Below are 23698 nucleotides of genomic sequence, written 5' to 3'. Positions count from 1 at the left end.
ATGTCGAGATCGTGGATCCGGACGGCGTAAAGGCCGTTTGAACTTCGGTCTGCGGGTGACCAACGATTCCGCCATCCTCTCTCTATCGCCGCGCCTCACTTTCTCTCTCTATCGCCGCCTCACTTCACTTCTCAGTATCTCAATCGCCGCAACCCGTGTAAACCTCACCCACCTGCAGCTTGCCTTCCCAATCATCTTAAATTACCTCCTTGGTATTCCCCTTTTACCACAGATGGGATCCTCTGATAAATATGGTCCGTTGATAGTAATTGATAGGTTACCATTGTTTAAGGGATGGGATCCATTAAAATAAACCAATCCTCTAGTCCGTAAGATCCCTGCTCGTTGTTTATATCTTATAGAGGGTTATTGTTTGATGGTTTTGAAGGTTATACTGTAAAGAGGGGAGTAATTAATTTTCAAAAAAATATCCCATTCTAAATACTAAAAAAATATAAAATGAATAAATTTTAAATAATAATAATAATATCTCTGGATAGATAGAGTCTATTATAGTCCATCAATAATAATTAATGGATCATCTTTTAGTCTTAAAATTATGAACCAGGATCCATCTGGCTGCAATCACGCATTCCAGCCTCTTGGCTGGGTTGGCCTGGCCTTTTCTGGCCGTAAAGATCAATTGTAACGACCGGCCACAGTCGTAAAATCTTTTGCAAGCAAGATTAAAGGACATTAGTTGGTAAAAAAAATAAAAAATATATAGTGTACCAAATTGCTAGAAAAATCTAAAAAGTATAGAGTACGTTTGGTTTGTACATTTTCATTTTCATTTTTTAAAAAATGCACGTTTCTGAAAAATGGTGTTTGGTTTGTATTTTTCATGTCTATTTTCTAAAAAAATAGAGAATGACTAAAAATTATTTTCTAATTTATAAAAAATGCACGTCTTTCAGAAAATGAAAATAGAACATGCGTAAATCAAGCTCACTCATAATATCTTTAGAAAATATAAGAAGGATTTAGGTATCTAATTGTTAAATGTAGTGTCTTAGAATAGATTAATGTAATTTTTTTTAATAAATAACGGATTTAGATATTTGAATTAGAATATTTTATGCATTTATAAAGAGTATATTCGTATAAAATTATTGTATATTTAGGATTAGAATTATATTTTCAATATATTAAACGCACTTTGATTAAATAAAATAATAGGTTTTGATTAAGAAATTACTAAGATGATATATCCATAAGCATTATGAATGTAACAATCTAAGTCCTCTCGGGACGAGTAGTTGGTTAGTATATAGTAGTAGGTTTGTGGGTCAAATCTTGACTAGTAGCAGGGTATCTGTCCTCTCCTATACACTATTCAACTGCTCAAGACGTAGGTCCTAGGTAGGTCGGCTATAAAGGAGTGAATAAACTGTAGTTACAATTAGAATAATATATCTTATTTTTACTTTAGCAAAGATGCAATATTAGTTAAGCCGAAATAGTTAACATAGAGAAAAATAACTTAAAGAAATAAAGTAAGAGGATATAAGAATTGTTTGGTTACAATATAGGTGTTTGTTAATCCAAGATAAATGAAAATGTAACAAAAATCTCCTTCGTTGAAAGTGAAGAAGTCTCTTAATACTTTTTGAAAGCTTAGAAAATATAAGGAAAGTTAATACAGAAGTTGTTGATTAATTACTACCTCCAGAGAGTTTTTTATAGCCTTCTGGGATCAGTTACCATTGGTGGGAGGCACCTCCAAGAAGGTCCAGGTCATTATAACGGTCGTTTGTCGAATCTGGAGGCGCAAGGGCGCCTCCAGCGTACTTGAGTCACCTTCCTTAGAGCCGCCTCCACCCTTTCCTTTACTCTCCATGTGGGTGATGCTCCGGTTATTCGAAATTGAGCTCACTCGAACTCAATTCTGATGGTCTCCTAAAGCAGGCTCTCCCCGCCTTCTCGTCTCTCGGATATGCTGTGCATGTTATTCTTGTCCACCGATGTACTTTTCAGCAGCTTCTCGTCACTCAGATGTACTGAGTCCATCGACTCCCTTCCCATACAATCCTTCTCATCCACTGCGTCTTCCGACTTCTTGTACTAATAAGTTCTTGCACACTTAAACATAAGTATCAAACACAACATAACCTAACTTAATTCGATTGATCACATCAAAATCAACTTGAGTACTTGCAATCTCTCTCTTTTTTATATAAACCTAAGTTAAAGTTAGGATAAATAAAGACATGATATTTTATATTGTGAAATAAAATAACAATCAAAGCATGAATTTTGTAAAATCAAAAAATTACAATAAAACCTACCTATAAATTTAATACATATATTACTCCCCATCACATCAAAAAAAAATGAAAAAATAATTTATTTTTTACAAAAATTATTTTTCAACCGAAATAATTTTTTACAGTTAATTTTCTGTTTTAACAAGGATAATTTAAAAAATACTTTTAAGTCTCGAAAATTATTAAAAATATTTGTCATAGTTAAAGAGAATCAGACATATTTGTGTAAAAATTTTCATGAGAAAAAATTATTTAATTTTTACCAAAAAATATTTGTTAGTAAAAAAATTTATTTTCAAAATTAAATACTTAAAAATCTAATCTAATTTCTAAAAATCATGATTTTTTAAATATATAAAAGTTAACATTTATCAACAGAAAAATTAAATTTTAAAAAAATAATTCTCAATGATTTTTAATTATAGAAATATTATTTTCGATAAACAATTCGATATAAATCATCATATAACACAGTCAAAAATTTAATTTAAAAGTTTGCAAAATATTTTTTATTTTAAAGTATAAATTTTGTTGAAATTTTTATTAAAAATAATATAACAGCCAATAAATTTCTAAAATTTTTCTATTATTTGATCAAATCATTATATGACGTAGAAAAAAAATTTCAACTCAAAATATGAATAGTAAATATACAAAACAATTAAATTTTGAATCATTATTAAAGTTAAACTAATTTTAGTATGCATAAAAATTAATTTAAATAAAGTATGATTTACCAAAATAAATTCTTACTTACTGGATTTGTCAAATATATTTTAGAAATATAATTTCTAGCTATTTTTGTAATTTAACCCCTATGATTCTTGATATACCAATTCAGTTCTCTACAACTTGAAAATTTCATAATTTTTTTTCAATAAGTCTATTTGATCATTTAATTTAGAATTTTTCATTTAAATTTTGTTAAAAAATTCTAATGGACATGCATTAGTTAATTTTGTTTTTAAATCAATATTTTTCTTTTTCACTTTATTATTTTTAAATTTGAGTTTGCACGTTGATCTGGACATTAATATTAAGCTAGAATATAACTCATCAGGAGATAGAAGGTATATCTTATTGGTGCAATTTTCCTTAGGTCAAAGTTGACCAGGTTGACCAAGCTTGAGTTGGCTCAAGTTTGAATTTTGATGTTTGATAATATATGGAGATTGCTGGTGCAATTACTCATCTGGGAAATTAACGATCAAAGGTTGACCAGAAAAGTAAGTAGGTCAATGTTGACCGGATACTTGACTAGAAAGTCCTAATTGTATATTAGCCAGAGGCAAGACCAATGGAAGCTAAGCAGATAGAAGTCCTGGTGAATAAAGTCAAGTAGATGAAAGTTCTATAAGTAAAGTCAAATAGTTAGGAAGTCATAGTAAGTGAAGATAGGCAGATGGTAGTCTTGGTGAGTGAATCCAGGTAGGTGAAAAGTCTCAGTGAGAAAATCCTGCTGAGTAAAGTGTTGGACCGCGACGGCCGGCTAGAAAAGGGGTTGAATAACCCTGTAAAAACAAAAAGTAACCCTTCTCGATCTTTCAAATAAACACTTGCATAAATAAAGTAAACAAAACAAAACAAGAAAGAAGAGGCAAAGAAGTTTTACTTGGTTACAACCGGGGAGGTTGTTAATCCAAGGAAGTTGAAGCGCACTAACTATCTCCTTTAGGAAGCCTCTTACAGCATTTAAGCACAAAAAATAAAGAAGCTAAACTACAAATGAAGCACACAAGTGTTGGAAATGTTAATTGCTTGTCTTATTCAGCTTCTTGGACCAAGGCTATATTTATAGCCTTAGTTGGGACGCCTGGAAGGGTTTAGACGCCTGGGAGGGGATAAAATTTTATCCCTACTTACGTAGATTGCATTGGCCACGATCTGGATAATCATCCAGGTCCAGACGCCCGGACTAGGAAAGTCAATAGAGTTGACTTTTTCTGGTCCGAGGTCCTTTGCTCAGATTGAGCTCGTCTCGGTCCGGGTCTTCCGCTCCGGCTCCACTTACTTGGGTGATCTCGACCATCCGGAATAGGGTTCACCCGAACCCAACTTCCGGCCTTCTCGAGCAAGCTTCTGCTCCGGCTTCTCGTCCCTTAGAATCGTCGCATGCTTCCTTCTCGTCTGTCAGCGTACTCATCCGCAGTTCTTCGTCCCTCGGTCGCATCCTGTGTCGATCTTCTCGTTAGTTGCGTCTCTTGCTCCTCAAGCAATCTTCCGCTCCGGCTTCTTGTCCCTCGGAAACACCGCACGCTTCCTTCTCTTTTGTCGGTGTACTATTCCGCAGTTCCTCATCCCTCAAACACACTCTCCCGTGTCGTCCTTCTCGCTAGCTGCATCTTCCGCTCGACTCCCTGTTCTCCTAAGCTCTTGCACACTTAACTTAACTTGTTGATCACGCCAAAACAACCTGGGGTTCCAACATGAAGTAGGTGCGAAAATCCTAGTGAGTAAAGCTAGGTGATGAAAAGTCATGAAGTCTGTTGGTTGGTCCTAGGAAGATCGTACCGGTTCCACTGTACAAAAATTTTGTACAAGTGTCGAACATTTCCTAAACAACCTATTGTGTTCTTTAGAAATTAAATTAAGAATCGCAAACGGAACTTAACATTATTGATTCCAAATTTAACTTATCTGTTCTTAATGGTTTAGATTTGCATCGCAAACAATGCTTAACATTATTGATCCACAATCCGCCTATATTATAAATTCAATTAAATATTAATTTCTAAAATTGGCTTCCAGGACTGCATGGTGAGGCACTTGTTCTTCTTAGGTATGGGATCATCCACCACCGCCTAGACAAAGTCTTTTAAAGAAATCTAATATTTAATTTCCTTATATAACTCTAGGTTTAAATAAAAAGAACAATCGAATCACAAATTCAAAAACAAAAAAAAAACACAAACTCGAATCACAAATTCAAAACTCTAGAATCATATGTCTCTTGTGTTTGGAATTCATACAAAGAAAAACTAGCATGATGCGGAAAAAAATTACTAGTTATACCTTTTTGTATATGCAAAGACCTCTTGATTTTCGGCAGTATTCCTCGCCTCCTCTTGAATGTCGTGTGGGCGACGAACCTCCAAGATGAACACCACCCAAAAGCTCCTCCTCCTTCTTTAAGTTTCGGCCACAACCACCACTAAAGAACAAAAGAGAACAAGGGGAAAGGAAAGGGGAGAGGGTCGGCCACAAGAGAGAGCACAAACAAGAAAATAAGAATTGATACCTCATGAGGCCTCTCCTCCCCTTCTTTTATAATACTTGCCCGAGGCAAATAAAGAAAGATTTTTACAAAAAATTAAAATCTTCCTCTTGTTTTCCTTTCCTCCTTTTTAATTCCTTTTTCTCCTCTTAATTGATTGAATGGTCGGCCCCTTGCTTGGGCACCAAGGAAGGGTGGTCGGCCCTTAAAAGAAGAAAAATATATCTTGTAAAAATTTTATAAGTAAAGAAGGAAAACTCTTATAAAATTTTACAAACTCTCTTTTAATTTCCTAATGTGGATGTTTTTAAAAAGGAAAATTTTAAAACAAGTTTTAAGATTTAAAACTTCTCATTTTAAATTTCCTTTTTTAACATGGTTACAAAAAAAGAAAGTTTTAAATTTAAAACTCTCTTTTTTAAAAACCATGTGGATGGTTAAAAAATGAAAGTTTTAAAACTTTCTTTTAAACCATGTGGTCTAATTCAAATAAGGAAAGTTTTATAATTTTAAAATCTCTCTTTTAAAACTTGTAGATATCTACAAAGAGAAGGTTTTAAAAATTCAAAACACCCCTCATACTTTGAATTATATGGTCGGCCCCCTTCTTGCTTGGGCACCAAGTAAGAGGTCGGCCCCTTTGAGGAGGAAGTGGCCGACCCCATGGCTTGGTCACCAAGCCATGGGCCAACCCCCTCTTGGACACCAAGTCATGGGTCAGCCCCCTCTTGGACACCAAGATGAGCTTTTCATAAGTAGATATGAGGCATTAATGAAGCTACGACAGAGACCTAGAGGAGAAATTGGTTTAGCCTTCCGACGAACTCGAGTATCCCGTGTTCGCCCCGAACACATAACTCAAGTTCATCAATAATAACTTATTCCACTAGAGAGTTATTATTGCACTACCGCATCAATCCCAAATTACATTATGGGCTCCTTTTTATCATGAGTGTGTTAATCTCCCTGTGTTTAAGATATCGGATGTCCACTAATTAATTGAGTTACTGATAACTCATTTTAATTAATGTCTTAGCTCCGAGAGTAGTACGACTCAACTTTATTGTCATGTTGGACTAAATTTACCTGCAGGGTTTAATATGACAATCCTTATGAGCTCCTCTTGGGGGCATTATCAACCTAGATTACTAGGACACAGCTTCCTTCTATAATAAACAACACACACTATAAGTAATATCATTTCCCAACTTATCGGGCCTTTTGATTTATCGAATTAAATCTCACCCATTGATAAATTAAAGAAATGAATATTAAATATATGTATTTGTCATTATATTATGATTAAGAGCACACATTTCCATAATAACTGAGGTATTGTTCTTTTATTTAATCAGTATAAAAAGAAACTGCCTCAATGGTCCTACTCAATACACTCTAAATGTACTAGTGTAATTATATAGTCAAGATAAAGTAACACCTAATTACACTACGACTGTTCTGATGATTTGTTCCTTTCCATCTCGGTCGTGACCTACTGTTTATAATTTATAAGGAACTGATAACATGATCTTCTGTGTGTAACTCCACGCACCATGTTATCTACAATATAAATTAATTGAACAACTACACTTAGCATATAAATGTAGACATTTTTTATCGATGCGATTCTTTATTTTAAAATAAATATTTATAAAAGCTAGGCTTTTAGTATACACTCTAACAAAGTCAGACAATAGAAATCCAGGTGGGTCAAAGATTGACCGAACATCTAGTGAATAGAAGTCCAAGTGAGTCATGGAGGACCAGACACTTGGCACGACAGGATAAGTCCAAGTGAATCAAGGTTAACCAGACACTTAGCATAAGTTGAAAAATCAAAGTGGGTCAAAAGATTGATCAAACACTTGGTAGATAAGTCCTAACAAGTCACGATTGACCAAATGCTATGCAATGAGAAGTCCCAACTGATCATGATTGACCAAATATTGGGAAAGGAACCCTATGACTCAGTTGTAAGAGATAGGGTTTCCAAATCGATTAGGACAATAGATTAGCCAAGCTTAAATGATTAAGGCAATCACTTAGGGCATGGTAAGCGATTAGGCTAATCACTTAAGAGTCGTTTGTCACAATCAAACAATGAGGTGTCGAATCGCTTAGGTTAAGTGATTTAGCAGGCCTTAAGCGATTAGAGTAATCGGTTAAGGTTCAAAAACTAACTGTTCTATGTAGGTTGCTGACGTGGTAATCGCTTGAGCCAAATCTTAAGCAATTAAGGTGCCCGAAGAAGGCCTAGAAAAGAGTTTTTTTGACTGTTGTGCTACATCTCTTCTCTCCTCCTCTCCACTTCTCAACACACGATACACACCAGTTCTTAGAGACTTAGAGTGAAGTGTTACTGCAATTCCAAGTTGATCAAGAGGTGTTCCCAAACAAGAATAGAGTAAGCTAGAGTTTCATTGTTATAATCTTGTAAGAATTCATATATATTAGCTTCTCATTCATTGATAAAGTGAAGTAACAGATTCAATTCAACCTTTTTCAGAATTAATCTTCCAATCAACCATCATATTCCAGAAAACAGTTCAAAACAGTTTCAGAGAACGATTCTATACTAATCCAGCTAGGCAATTTCAGGCATCAAAGAAACAAGAGATTAAACTCATGAATTCAGATTCATAATTAAATTCAAATCAACACTCTTGCACTAATGTTTCAAATTCCCCAAAGTATCATTTCAGGTATTCACTTCTGCAGATTTTTTTTCTCTGTAGCTTTCTGCAAATTGCTTATATCCGCGTATCAAACAATTTATTAATGCATTCATATTGCATACACCTAGCTTTACTTGAACCTTCCATTGATTTAAAATCGCAAGGAAAACTTGGCACAAACTTGCTATATACTGAATCTTGAAACTGTCAATGCAATACAATTCTGACCATTACTTAGTATCCAGATTCTGATACATGGTGATTTCTGCAAAATTTTCCATAAAGTTATGCTTAAGATGATGGTACATTTAGTATTAAGTCAAAAGACTTCGAGTTCCATTAATCACTAATCAGAAATATCAAAGAAACTCAACCCAAAACTGTTTTCCTGAAATCAGAAATAACTTCATGTATTAATGAATTTCAGCTTCATTTCCATCACTTTTGCATCCTCTCTTCCCATAGCTTTCCTTTAACATATAATCCTTAGCAAAACCTAACTAAATTCATCTCGAGTTATACCATCAATGACTACAACTTCAGAATTTTAACTCAACTGCAAAATGAACAGAATCAGAACTCAATTTCCAACTTCCAGTTTCCAGCTGTTGTCATTGTTCTTTATCAAACTTCCATTCTAAAACTCAGCTACACGATGGAGATGCAAGGTATTCTTTAATCAACACCCTACAAATAACTAGCTTACAGATTTCCAGGAAATAGATAGCCTTTAACTCCAGTTATCACAGCAACATCAGGTTCTCTGATTTCTTGCACAGTTCCTGAATTTGTATCAACTCCCCATCATTAAGCCTTCAAAAATTCCAATCTCTTTACATCTGGCCTCTTAAGATCCTTATCAAACCATCCTCCAAAGATTTCCGGATTTAAACAACTCAAGCTTGCCATAAAACATTTTCCAAAATTTTAAAAGAATCTGCACAGAAATCTGCAGATTTCTGCATTAACAGTTTCAGAATTTTGACGCTATCATAAACACTTCACATTTCAAATAATTCCTAGAATCACATTTCGATCAACTGCCTTTAAAATTCATCAAGGTTCAACAATTCAGTTCTTCTGCACTGCCCAGATTCAGCTCTTCCTATCTGAATTTGTTTAAAAGATTTGCTGAATTATAATACTTCAAATGCTCAAAATTTAAACACCACCTTGAAATACTCTATTACTAAAATGATGCATTACAACAGAAATTTGAAATCAAACTCATAGTGTTCAGCTTCAATCTTCTCAAATTCTCTACACTATTATGAATATGTATCAAGTAGTTGCAATTATCCTCATTTCTTCAAAATTCTATTTCGACATTTTGCCCTCTGTTATTAGCATTGTAATCAATTCCGGAATTGAATCTTAACACACCATTGATACTGAAATCCTTTATTTCTGAATCTCCAGCTTCAACAGCACTTCTGCTATTCTGTATTAGACATGACACGGCTCATGGGCAGCAGTTCCAACAAAATGTTCAGATTCCAACAGTTCAACACTTTCTTCAACATGTGTATTCAAATAGCTTGAGTGTATCCCCATTGTAACAATTCCCAAAATTTCAGAGCTAGGAGCAAGAATCCATTAGTTTCTATACAGTACATGTATCACCCAAACCCCTTACTTGTTAAAATATCTTTCCTGATTTTTGATACAACATGATACTAAATTTCAGCACTTCTTATGTTCTGCAGATTTTCTGATAGTTGATACATCTTCATACACCCTCCTTCACTTCCTGAATTCTGCACTTTCTATTCTGCATACTGCATATTCTGTTCAATGATCAGTTTAATTGCAGTTACAGTTTGTGACTCAACTCGAATGCTGATCCACACCATTCACTGCAAACTCATTTCAGTCTTTTCTAAGCAAACACAGATTTAGCTCAATAGTTTTCTAAACTGTTTCAGTATGCTTCAAGGATTGATTCCATTTCAGCAATTTAATACTTCCGAGATTTTATCCAATTCAACTTGTGAAGTCATGGAAAACAATTAAACCCCATATGTTACTGATAATTCAATAGATTCAGTGTATTTCCTCATTGATTTGAGTGCTGCTCTCAATATTCTGGTAAAAACTTGATTCAAACTCAAAACTGCATCCTGATAATCTTACACCTCACTGTTTACTTCTGTTTCTGAATTTTCAGCAGCAATAGGTTCAAAAAAGTTTTTAATTCTTTGTAACCTTTCCTAGCTACAAGATTTTTTTTATTTATATCTAATTCTGACAGAACTTCCACTTCCTTTTGCAAATTATTCTTCCACAAGCTATATCAAATGTAATTGTTGCATCTTACCTCTCCTTAACAGAATGAACACCACTTTACTCCTCATCCATTGTCAAGACATGGTTTTCTTAATCTTTTAATATCCAAAAGCTTGCAATGAAATATTGGTACAAAATTGATGAATCATTGCAAATCCCCACTACAGATTCCTGCTTTTCTGGATTCTTCCTTGAGATTATTTTTCTCAATCACTGCCTACAACTTCTTATCATGCTAACCTACAAGTATAACTCTACTGCTTCCAAATTTCCTTCTTTATTATGAAATTCCCAAGTTTTAAAGAATGGTAGATCTATTCAATGTGCCGAAACCATATCATGCATAATTGTTAAGCACTAACAATGGACAGTAAGTGAAACCATCTTCATTGTCCATAGCCACCTGGAAAACAGTACCTCAGATTCTCATCTGGCACTAGGAGAATAGAAGGCTTGACTTCAAATCATTACTAATCATAATCATCATCCAAAATTAAGCATATTGATCACAACGATCAGCATAATAAGATTTCTGTGCCACACTTTCGAGCAACATATATCATCAAAAACTAAGGAGCTCTACTGGTCAAAGAAATGTATTTCTTCTACACTTACTGCTACCCAACTTTCAACTTCTGATAATAGCATTGAATTCCAGCCAATAACTTGCAGAAATAAAAACTCCCTTTCTCAAGAAAATGCAGTTTCCTATGAATCCCAGCGACTTCTGAAATCAGCACATCAATTTGGATACAATAGATCGAATTATTTTGCAAGATTAAGGTTCATGGATTACTCAACACCAAGCTTCAATCCAATATACTAGTTACTGATTGAAACTCCCAGCAATAAAAATTTGTTGTTGACAAAATTAAGAGCTTGGATTTGAAACCTTGCTATTCTTCACAAAAACAACCCTTTAACAATTGCTCTTCCCAATCTTGAACCACTACAATCCTTTTCATACATCCCATCACTCCAAATACTTCTAACATTACCCTCCATTGCAATCAAACTGAACTTTGATCATCTAAAGTTCCGACCCATAAGAAAATGCATCAAAAATATAATCCACACATATCATCCAAAAACTCTTCCCCCAGACTTCAACTTAGTCCACCTTGCCAAAATATCCATCATATAACAAACCATGTATCCACATCCAAGATTTGCAAATGAAAAGACAAAAATTGATACGATGATTATCAAGAAGAATAGCAAGAAATTGTGTGGAAGAAAGAACAAATAGATTTACCTTGATAAACATGATTTAATCCATTGAATTATAGTTTTGAAAAAATCAAAGTAAGTTCTAGAGTGCAATAACACAAGTGCATCACTCAATTAAGGCTCATCCTTACTAGGCATGAAAAATTATCAATCCAATTTATCAATCAAGTATCCATTATTAAATAGAAACTTTGAGAAAATTAAAAGTCCATTATACACATTAAGCTCCAAAAATAGATTCTCAAATCTAGCTCACATTCCCTTCTTCTAACATGTTATAGAAAAATTGCTAGGGATGTCATTTTCTTATTCACACTCAAAATCAAATGCAATAAGAAAATTACCAATTGTAAACATAACTAAATGCAATAAGAAAATCAACCTTTGCACACAAAGAATTTATTATAGAAAAAAAAACTAAACATGAAGCATGAATTAAAATGCCAAAAGAAAATTAAGTTGGAACAAACTCCCCTTTTACCCGGTGGTTGAAGAAGGTTTAATAAAAGAATCCATGCAGGTTGTGGGGTAACCTCGATTGTAGTCAACTTCTTTTTATTGATCATTTTTCCATTGAAAACTTTTTCTGGAGGACGGAGGCGGTTCAATTCAAATATCCACTCTGGAAGCTTATATTCTCCTACAACATCAATAAGGGAAAACAACTCCCACACACATGTGGGGTAAAAAGAAGATAGGAGAATATTAGTTTTGATAGAAGATATGTCAAGAAATGAATCACAACTAATAAAATCAACAAATGGTACCTCTATTGAATTTTCTGATAAATCACAAGAAATACTCACCTTGTCATCTTGAGAGGTACCTGGAGTGGTGATTGTTACCTCTTCTTCATCATGATATGGCTCAAATTGTGGTTCTGGTGAATGTACAACTTCATGTAGTGATTCCTGGATGCTTGGCTCCATAGCACAAGTCCCTACACTTACATCTTCAGTTCTTGGTGATTCTTGAGATAATGCTTCCAATCAATAATCCCCTACGCTTAAATCATCTTCTAAATCAATTCCTGCATCATTTCCAACATCTAAAGCAACATCATTAGTAGAATCAAAAGTAGGTTTAAATACATCATCACAACAATAAAAAGTACTTAAGGAATCTAATGAAGAAGTAGATGCAGTGTCAGGCCGGACAAGATCTCCACAACCCATCTCTTCATTAGCGCTCTGTGTTTGCAACTGATGAATGGATGATGCAATCTGATCTAACTGATTCTGTATATTCTGTATCCTTGAGAATTGCTGCTCTTGATGCTCATTCATTTGTTGTATAATCTCCCTGAGTTTCCATGTTGACTCATCCATCTGAGGATCATTTTGTTGAAAAAGTTGTGGCATAAAATTTGTTGAATCTTTTTGAAACCCATATGAACTCTGGTAAGCTGGATATGTCTCAACAAATGGTCCTTGTTCACTTTCATACCTGAAACATGAATTATCCACCCAATTAGTATTAAAACCATTATGAAATGATTCATACCTATTTTGTTGATCCATATTTGGGTAATATTGATACTCAGGTTGAAAATACTGATTCTCCATTCCACCTCCAAAATTCTGAAAACATGGATCCATGCTAACGAAATCTCCTGTTCTTCACTACAACACTAAAAATCAAGATTAGAAGATTCAAGAGCATAAAGTTTCAAACACATGAAAATATGAACAGTAAAAGCACTTTACAATTAAAGAACAAACCAACATGAAAATACAAAAAGAATTAAGCAATCAATTCAATCAACATGCTAACAAATAAAATCAATCAATGCACAATCTAAAATTAAACACACACTACTAGTTAGTTGCTTCTCCAACAACGGCGCTAAAATTTGGTGTTAGCCATTTTGCATGTCACGTGACGCTCCAAATTAATTAAAATTGAAACTCATTAAAATTAAGACAAGTGTCGTAGTAAGGAGTCCCAAGTCGTATTTTTTCAAGGGTTAACTAGTAAACGTATGTACGAACTCTAGATTTGATTCAAAACTGATTTCTCTCATCGACAAAGTTTATTAGGCATTCTCATCAATCAAGAATCATAAAATCAATTTCTTCAACTAGCAATCACAGCTTCAAGTAAACTCAAAGTTTAGACACCATTTAATTGACCAAACTACATACAATCCTTAATTTCAATCACTTCAACAGTCATTTCAAGAATTCATTCTCAATAACATAGAATAGAAGTAGCAATCTAACATCAAAATAAGCATCCAACACCTAAACAAGATCATAGTCACAAAGATTAAATTACTAACTAAATCTCAAAACTCTACAACCTGTTAGTATCAGAATCGCAAAACTAATCAGAATTAGATCTAAGATGGGGTTTTAAGCAAGAAATTAAACTCGGAAACACAAAATCTCAAACAGAAATTGAAATTGCAAATGAAGACATCAGATCTGAAGATCTGAGCAAGGTTTGAAACTAATTAAAAACAAAAACAAAGAAGATGAAACCCTAACATTCCATAAACCAGAACCTGGATCAAAAACACCTCAAATCTGCTGTTAAACAGTGATGCTATCGGAAACCTCCCCTCAAGCATCCAATAACGATCACCAAGCTTACAACTATCATCAGAAGGTGCTCACGGCTCTTGGAAACATCCCCTTAAGCTCACATCTACCTGATAATCCCATCGGCCAAGAAAACAGAGCATGAATCTGTTAATTCGCAAACCAATCCGATTGATCAGATCGAGCTAGCTTGCTATGGAATGACGATCGGAAAGATGATCAGAGCTCTCAGAAACCTCCCTTCAAACTCTGTTGACTGTGAAAATCATTGAACAAGAAACCTCCCTTGCACAAGATCGCGGCGGTGGAATAGAACCAAGGCGCGCCGAGAAACCTCCCTCTAACACTCTCTGATCACCGGAAGATGGACGCCAACAGCTCAGTATCGCCATCGTTGAAGAAAGTCTGCTCTCAGATCTGAATTGTGGAAGGGGATCTCGGCGACGCGAAGAAGAAGAAACAGCTACAGTAGAAAAATCGCGAGCCGAGTCCAAACATCACTGTGGCTTCTCACGCGGCATTTAAACAACTTCAGTTCTGATCGGACAGCTGAGGAGTCTCGGCGCTTGATCAACGGTGAAAACATCTCAGATCTGGATCAAAAGGTATTGATCTTCATCTATGGTCCAAATCTACTCCTCATTAGGTTGGATGAGCCAGATCTTCAATGGATGGCTCAGATCTGCGTGATCTTCAATAGACGGTCTTCAATGGTAGGAGCTTCGTGCACCGGGCTGCCCTTAAGCATTTTGAGTAATTCTGGACTCAATCACTGATGGTTCAATTTCCTCATCAAGGTTAAGTTGATTGTTAAAATTGGTATCTAACTAGATCTAATCATACATGTAATGAGATATTTGGAAAGGGTGTATCTAATCCCAAGTGTGGTGAGATATTTGGAAAATGTCGCCACTATAATGGGAGATTCAACCTTAAGAGAACTTTAACAATCTATTTAGTTTCATATGGCCAGGGAGTTTTAAGCATAGATGATTGGACTTAGTTAACTTTATTTAGCCATTTTGAGCCAATTATTAGATTTGATATGGTGTGCATTTTTTCTTATTTAATTGAGTCACTATATAAGTAATTTCTAAGAATATTATAAAAGAAAAGGAATTTTAAATCTCAAGGCGATTAATAAACCAATTCTAATGTGCTTTCAATTAGTCTTTTCTCTTGATTTTAGGTGAGAGGAGTTATCATACTTGTAGTTATGACAGAATTTACTTTGTTGTATTGTAATTGTAAGGCCATGTAATTAACTAGTGATGTATATTTAATTGATTTAGAAGTCCCAACACATACTGCTTGCTCAGTCCCCTAATTTAATTGATCAAGTAAATATAAAGATATGTAGATTATACTTAAGTGGTGCAAAGGTCCATAGATATTGTTGGTCTACCAACCTTCATAGGAGAACATAAAACAACAGCAGGTGTCATCATCTATTTGTCTCTTCTCTAGACCTTACAACTTTCCCAATTTAGTATCAGGTCAACAACCTATCTTCTGGTATAAAATTCAGCAACGAGAATTTGTTAGATAAATATGAGTCAAGTCTTTATCCCTCAATTAAAATCATATGTACCAGAAGGAAATTGTAAGGTTCATTAGTAATGTAAGATGTACAGACCTCATTTTCATCTGGAAATTCTTTGCTTCCCAAAAAAAGCATGTGTTCTGCAAATCAAGAATCACTAGTGTTCCAATAATTTATAAGAATAAAAAAATTAACTTAGACATTCAATCTCACCTTCAATTTAAGAATAAACCACCATTCTAGTGGATAATAGCCTTAGCATTGAACCAAGAGAGACTAAAAGCGGCCACAAAAGCCACATTACCTCTAGAAAAGTATGTCATTGAAGGGATTCACAATGGTTAGATCTATTTTCATCCAAGACAAATTTCCTTATATTCCTAGAGGGTTCCTTTCATAAAGGATCTTCCAACTAGTTAAATTGTAGTTGTTGCGGATAAGAAACCTAGCATGATTATAAAGTACTAGCACAGTATTATTTCAGTTTAACTACGCAAGAATAGACAAAATTATGTGAACAAGATAATCAGATCACCAAATGCTCTCGGAAATTAATATAAATAAACAACTAACCCAGATGATAATTATCAAGAGATCGAGATGAAAAGATAACACAAAAAAGTAAGAAAAAAATAAAAAAGTTATCAGCAAATTTGAAATGAAAATGGCTTGGTATATCAAAGCAGAAGCTGGGTTAATTTCAGTATTCAACTATTCATTCTTAGGTATGCACCAGTTCGTTATAGTTTCAGATTCCCAACTGTAAAAGAAACAACATAAAACATAATAAACTAAAAATGAACAGCCATGCATGGAGCTTCTAATAGCTTTAGGAAGTCCAATGTGTTGTTGGAGCTGGCTTTAGTCAAACAGACAAATCCAACTAAGCAAGCTATATTTGCAATGCATATATGAACTGCCACCTTAAAACCTAGGTAAGTTATCTGTAAGATTAAACAATGAAGATTGCTGTAACAATATAAAACAATCTATAGAGCTTCAAAGGGTGGCCAAAGAGTCTGTAATCTAGCACACAATTATTCACTTCAGCTGTTCCTCCAGTCATGGCTTAAGAGTCTGTAATCTAGAATATAATAATTTTCTAATTCGATCAGGACCCACATTTCTTTGATCTTATTCATATTGCTTTCTGGGTCTAGTTCTTAGAAGTTTTAGTGAATCATACAAATTTAAATTAGCTAATTCAAGTTAATTGAATGTAAATACTGGGTCTTACCATCTCCTCCCCTACATATAACAACTCTGGAGTCTCCAACATTAGCTACAACTAACCGGTCACCAACAAGAACTGCAGTTGAAGCAGTTGAAGCAGTTGAACCAGCCTCTCGATTTAGGCTGTTCTCACATTTTAAAAACTCCGAATCCGTATGTTTGTATGCATCAGCTGAAGAAATTCAAATAAATTTTACAAAGTTAGATTCTCTAACATAAATATCCAGACATAACAAAAGGAAACTAGCATCACCTAGAGCTGATTTGGTATCACTAATGAACTTGGGATGCAAAAGTAAGTTGCTGAAAAGGTTCTGTTTAACATACTCTGCCACTTGTGCACCACCATGACCTGCACATCATACAATTATGGTAAAAAACTGACATCAAGATAATGAGTGCATAAGAACTCCAACAACAACAACAACAAAATCCTATTTAAGATTTATTCAAAGAGGCATGTTAAGGATATTCATGAGAACATTTTCCAACTTTTGCCACTTAAAAATTTAAGAAAATAAAACACTGAAACATACTAAATAGGAAATACTAGAGAGAAACTGGAGAAAATCTTACCATCAAATACACCAAACAAGCCTACAATTTGGTCATCTACACAATCAATTCTTGTTTCATAGAAGTCCTCCATCGAAGACCTTTTACCTGGAGAGCTTGCATATCCATAACTGAACTTCAAGTTTTGACTGTTGTGAAAGAAACAAACATGAGTTCTCATGGTAATATGAAACATTATTACATCCACATAATGTGATCCATATCAACAATGCGTGAAATTTTCAACCAATAGTCTAGTTCATAGCTAACAATTCAATGTTACATCATGGAAATAACCAGGCATGTTCATCGATCCACTTGAACAGAAAAACTTAAATTAATGATTCCATGGAATATAACTCTATCATGAAAATTAGACTTGAACTGCAAGCTAAAAATTCATAATGTTAATGCTAGAAGAAAGAAAAGATCTACTCGAACATCAAACACAGGAAAGCTCTCCAGAAAAAATAGGGCAGCAGATCCACTAGACAAACGGAAAGCTAACAAATACAAAATACAAATAATAGAATCACCGCAATAAGAGTTGACAATCAAAATTAGGAGGTCTGACGCAACTTCATCGAGGAGGAAGATAATCGAATTGAAGAAAAATGATACCTGAGTCCTCCCCCGCTAACTGGCGCCCCGTTAGCTTGAGCACCAATAATCAAATTCAAATTATTCATCTTTCTTCCAAATCTCCCAATCAAGATCTTAGAGAGGAATTCAAGAAAAATCAACCAATTATATCGGATCGAAATTATCCCGGAGAGAGATCCAGATCCTCAATCGATACCCTCATACTCAAGGCGGCGTTCGATCCCAAAAAGAAAATCTACGATCAAATCGACCACCTGAATAAGCAATTCATAATATATCAATAAACAAACCACAAAAACCAATCGAAGGAAATGATCAGGAGAAGCAAACCTAATCGATCGCGATCGAGAGATCGAGAACAGGAGAGAGAAAGGGAGGAAAGAGAGAAACGGCCCTTTTGGCAATCCTCACGGAAGCTGTCTTTTATATTTTCTTGCAAAATCTCGTACTTTCCATAATTAAGAGAATACCCTCCAGTTTGTCTCCAGTGGCGTTAAGTAAGTGAACGTGATATTTGCATTTACAACCCATTCAATTCGTTTATTCACGTCAACAACTTCTATTTTTTTTTAATTGTAAATTTCTAAAAGCAAAATGGTATCTATTTCCAGTGAGAGTTAATTCCATTTTTTTACTTTGCAAGTCTGAATGTATGATGTATCTCTTCTCTTCCATCTCGCAATCTGAAGCACAGCTGTAAATTAAGAAACATCCAGCTCTAAGCGAGCATCCATGCCTGCAACTTGTCTTCTACCTCTCGCCAGTCATGGACCTCTGTCACCATCGGATGCGCAGTCGCCGATCCTGTCCGTGACCAAGGGTAAGAGCTCTGGTAATCGAAGAGCAGAACCTTCATGCCGATCTCTGCACACTCGAGAGCATACCTGGGGTTGTCGTCAATCAGAACCTGAGCTCCCAAACACCTGTAAGATCATACAGGTGCAATCTGATACACTGTTAAAGAAGAAGAAGAAGAAGTTCTGTTCACCTGCAAATGTCGGATTTTGATCTAGAAGCTCCGTGCAGAGAGAAATGGTTGCCGAAGTGGATCTCTCGGAACAGGCCAGGGAAGTATTTTTCTATCCACTCAACCGTCTGATCCCTGATGACATTCTGTCGAGATCTGTTGAAGGAAACGAGTCAACAGTAGAAGGCAGTGAATAATGGATGCTGCGGATGCAGAGTTCGGAATGCTTACGTGACGACCAACAAGTTGCAGAAACTGGACAGGTTAGTGAGAGCAGATCGAGCACCAGGGATGGGATGAATGCCCAGTTTGAAGTAAGAAGTTTTGAAGAACTCATGAACTCGGATGTTGGCTAAAACACAGCCGAGGCATTAATCATAATGAGTGCGTTAGAAAGATTATATTACAGGATGAAGCGTACCTTCCGCTTGAGAGCACTTCCATATCTGTCGATTGAGTCGTTTGTCAGTGAGAGTTGACTCGCATAAAAAAGATGGAGCATCTTCTCCGGTTTATAAGATAGTACCTTGCAGAAGTCGTAAACATGATATTCAGAGACGGAATGATTGGAGGAGTAGCGTGGTCGGCGATGAATTGGTTCAGCGCAGAGAGGAAGCTTCCAAGAACTGGAAATCGAGGAGAGGAAATAACAAAACATGAAATGAACAAAATGCATTAGGCGACTATGGAGCTGCAGTCAATTTCTCCTTCTGCGGGAAACCTGGAGCTCCAAAAGAAGCGACTTGTCTGCTGGATTCGCCTTCGTTTGCCAGCTTCAATCTCACAGCGGCTGACGGAAGCTTATCGGAAGCTTGAGTCGGATAATGGCGAGCTCTTCTGAAGCAGCAACTAAATTGTACAAAAAGGCGGGTCCCGCCGCCCAGCGGCCCCCTAGGCCTGGCCCCACAGAGATCCTAGGAGGAGGTAAATCAACGATGAATGCTGGCCCGGGTAAAGCGTGGTGTCTCCGGAATTTAACACAGCCGGCCCAGATTATTCATCCAGTGCGCGTCCGTGGACCTTCGAACCTAGGACTCATTGTACAAGGATGTCACGCCTTAACCGGTTGATTCAGCCCACGGGGGCATCTGAAGCAGCAACTCAAGCTCGTAGCGAAGGGGGGAGGTTCGTGCCGTGGAAGCTCGTAGAGAAGAGATGGTTGTTGGAAGCCATAAAGGATGCGCAGGAAAGCTTCCCCTTTTAAACTAAGGCGAGCCGATCCCCAAGTTGCATAGAAGGAAAAGATCGGATTTTTAACACTATCTACAAAGCTTCGATATGAGAATCAGAGGATATCCCTAACAACACGCGGTTGTTTCGAAGAACATTAGCGAAATCAAAGCCAACAAAAAGAAACACTCGCAACAAGAGAAGAAGACGAGATCAAAGTGAATAATTAAGAAAAAAACAGACGGGTTAAATTTTAGAACACGTGGTTAATGTATTATTATTAAAAAAATAATTATTTGATTTATTAGGGCATATGTTAATATATACGGCCTCTAAAAACAAAAATAAATAGTGCTCACGTAGTCACGTTGCACGTACTTGTTATATTAATATATTTTATTAACGTACTTTGTATTCATTTTACATTAACTGTAATTATTTGTAAATTTTACTGTCTACACATTTATCTTTATTTTTTATAATTAAAATTTATTTTCTTAATTTTTTAATAAAATTTATTCATTAACGGCATTTAAAAAATTAAATATGTTAAAAATATAAGTGGATGTTATTATAATTGAAGGTGTATCCTTTCACCTTACCTGATCGAGACTTTTAGTTTTTCATCTCTCCTTTAACGTTAAAAGATCTATCACTTCATCTCTCTATTCATTAATATATTTTTTATATTCTTAGTCATATAAATAGGGCATGTACAATGTCATTAAAATGTACTTATTAGAAATCAAATAAATACCTCCCCTTCTTTTCTCATGTTCATCATGGATATCTCCTCAGATAGATCTAATGGTTAGCACATAAAATATTATCACAATGAAGTATGGGGTTCGAATCTCAATAAAATCGAGGTAAATACCACCTTTATGTGCTAGTCACTATTCCAAATGCTAGTAGCCGCCCGTGATTTACCTCCTTCGTATTGATCTTGGGACGAGCTGACGGGGACGCTGGAGGCAAGCGCATTCGCCTTTTGCCACAATGTTCATCTATGGATCTCTCATTGATATTTATGCTCTTAGTTTAATATATTATCAGCAGGAAGCTCTTCCCGTTCGAGAAAGTTAAGTTGTTTGAGGTAGTCAACGATAATTTCGAAAACTTTCATTCATTTTGTTTCTAAAGCTATTACTTATATTTCTTTGAGTTATCATGTTGAACCTCATGAAATTGGAGTTCATGGCTCTTGATATTACTGGAAAAAACTATCTCTCGTGGATATTAGATACTAACATTCACCTTGTTGGCAATGGTCTTGGAAACACCATTAAAGACAAAACACATGACGTCCAACCAAAAAAAGATCAAAGTGATGATCTTCCTTCATCGTCATCTTCATGAGGCTTTAAAAATTAAATATCTCACCGTGAAGGACCGTTTGTTCTTTGGGAAACATTTGAAAAAAAATGTATAATCATCTAAAAACAATCATCCTCCCAAAAGCTCAATTTGATTGGATGCACTTGCGTTTGCAAGATTTTAAATATGTGAGTGAATATAATTCAGTCTTATTTCAAATTACTTCTCAACTAAAATTATGTGGAGAAAATATTCTCCACTTTTGATGTATCAAATGTGCTCCTGTAGTAACAGTATTGTGCAAAGGATTTTGAGAAGTATTATAAATTGATCTCATGTCTCCTATTGATAGAACAAAATAATAAGCTTTTGATGAAAAATCATGAGGCTCGTCCTACTGGATTTACTCCATTCCCTGAAGTAAATTAACAACATATAACTTTGGAAGTCAAGCTTGAGGTCGTGGTCGCGGCCTTGTTCGTGGTCGTGGACATGAATATGGACGTGGTCGACAATATTTTCACAATGAGTGTCCTCGTTATATGAAAAAGGGGGAAAGTACTACAGAGGCACATGAGGAAAAAAGACCAATGCAGTAAAAATATAGAAAAATATATGCTATCGTTGTGGCATGAAAGGTCATTGGTCGCGTTCTTGTTGTACGCCAAAATATCTTGCTGATCTCCATCAAGAATCAATGAAAAACAAACGAAAGAGGATGATAGACACAAATTGTCTCTAATGATGACAAAGTTGATTATAGTTTTGATGATATCTCCTAATTTGATGTGGCAGATTTCTTTGTCGAGCTTAAGAATAATGTTAATCACATTGTTCAGTGATCATGAATTAGTATTTTATTTTTCTGTTATAATTATGAATAATAATTTTCATTTAGTTTATTACTGTTGGAGCAATCTGGGTACCCTAGGTTTTGATATTTGGATAAAGGTTTAAGTTAGGTTTATTGTTGTATTTGACATGCATCGTGAGTGTGCAGGATATAAGTACAACAAGGAGAGTCCAAGTGTGATCTTGGTAAAGGAGGAAAGTTCAAGGGTGAGTCTTGACGGTGTAAGTCCAACTATGTAGTCTTGGCAACGTAAGTCCAAGTGTGACTTGGCAATGGATGAAGTCCTGGAGGCGCGACCTCTTGCCAAAGGAAAATCCAACAACAATAACAAGGCCAATGAATGCTCCAAAAGGCAAGACATGAAGGATAGGGAGGCATTCGAGGGATGTCATCCGAGGGACGCGAGACTGATAGAGGAGGCTAGAAGGCTAGGTCTATGTTATGTGGGCAAAGATGAGTACATGAGAGACTGTACCTAGGGTCAAATTCTAGGTACTATAGTAGTTACTATAACGTTACTGTAGTGCTACTATAACATTATTGTAATGTTATTGTAGCAATCAACTAGTGTTTTTATTAGTCAACTAGTATTGACTCGTTGGCCTATAACGATCAAAATCCACGAAGGTTAGTCGACTGGTAAGTATGGCAGTCGACTGGTGGCGGAAACATTACTTGGATGTTTCCATCCGAGCTATATTTAATGGAGCTCGGGATGCTTGAGCAAGGTGACAAAACTAATAGTGGTTAACCCTAATTAGAGTCTCCAAGTGCTCAAGTGATCTAGTGTGGTCTTGTACGAGTTGTGGTGAGGTTCCTCCATCCTCAAGGAGCTACACAAGCTAGCCAGAAGTTCTCTGAGGATCATCCATCGACGGATCGAGATCGTCCACCTTATGAACAGTCATGGAGTCGAAGTAAATAATCTCCAAACCACGTTACATAAACATGTTAGAGGTTTGACTGTCTTGGTTATTACATCTAGGTTTAGCTTTCTATTTGTTAATAGGGGTGTAATCGAGCCGAGCCGAGCAACTCTTAAATGTTTGAGTTTGGTTCGTTTATAATCGAGCCGAGCTCGAGCTTTATTTAACGAATATATTCATGGCTCATGAGCTTATTCGAGCTTTTATCAAGCCTAAATGAGCTTAATAAATATAAATTATAAATTTAAAAATTTATTAAAAATTAAATTATATATTTAGAGAAAATTATAATATTCTTATTAAAATTTATAATTTT

The 23698-nt window shown here is 35.4% G+C and overlaps 1 protein-coding gene and 1 pseudogene across 3 annotated transcripts; both read right to left on the bottom strand.

Annotated features, from left to right (window-relative positions):
* Positions 1-15697: 15697 nt before the first annotated feature.
* On the bottom strand, positions 15698-18578 carry LOC122051180 (probable protein phosphatase 2C 59). Of its 3 annotated transcripts, XM_042612162.1 has the most exons (7): positions 18480-18577; positions 18168-18384; positions 17568-17695; positions 17245-17343; positions 16996-17163; positions 15852-15898; positions 15698-15727 (listed from the first exon to the last, which is right to left on the bottom strand). In XM_042612162.1, exons 2-7 carry the CDS (start codon positions 18233-18235, stop codon positions 15713-15715), a joined length of 525 nt encoding a protein of 174 aa, XP_042468096.1. In that variant the 5' UTR covers positions 18236-18384; positions 18480-18577; the 3' UTR covers positions 15698-15712. The 3 variants fall into 3 exon arrangements, with proteins under 3 accessions (XP_042468096.1, XP_042468095.1, XP_042468094.1); XM_042612161.1 differs by lacking the exon at positions 15698-15727 and having other exon boundaries at positions 15765-15898; positions 18168-18403; positions 18480-18578; XM_042612160.1 differs by lacking the exon at positions 15698-15727 and having other exon boundaries at positions 15765-15898.
* A 289-nt stretch (positions 18579-18867) lies between these two features.
* Positions 18868-23364, bottom strand: LOC122050212 (annotated as a pseudogene).
* Between the last annotated feature and the right edge of the window lie 334 nt (positions 23365-23698).

The sequence above is a fragment of the Zingiber officinale genome, chromosome 3A, assembly GCF_018446385.1.
Source record: "Zingiber officinale cultivar Zhangliang chromosome 3A, Zo_v1.1, whole genome shotgun sequence".
NCBI lineage: Eukaryota > Viridiplantae > Streptophyta > Magnoliopsida > Zingiberales > Zingiberaceae > Zingiber > Zingiber officinale.
This window is presented reverse-complemented; position numbering and strand designations above follow the sequence as displayed.

Excerpts from the sequence above, each read along its gene's own strand:
- LOC122051180 (XM_042612161.1), bottom strand. The coding sequence starts at position 18,235 with ATGAATAATTTGAATTTGATTATTGGTGCTCAAGCTAACGGGGCGCCA. Across the intron at positions 17,696-18,167 it reads GTTAGCGGGGGAGGACTCAG|TCAAAACTTGAAGTTCAGTT; the intron begins GTATCATTTTTC and ends CTTTCACAACAG. Across the intron at positions 15,899-16,995 it reads TATATGTAGGGGAGGAGATG|AACACATGCTTTTTTTGGGA; the intron begins GTAAGACCCAGT and ends CTTGATTTGCAG.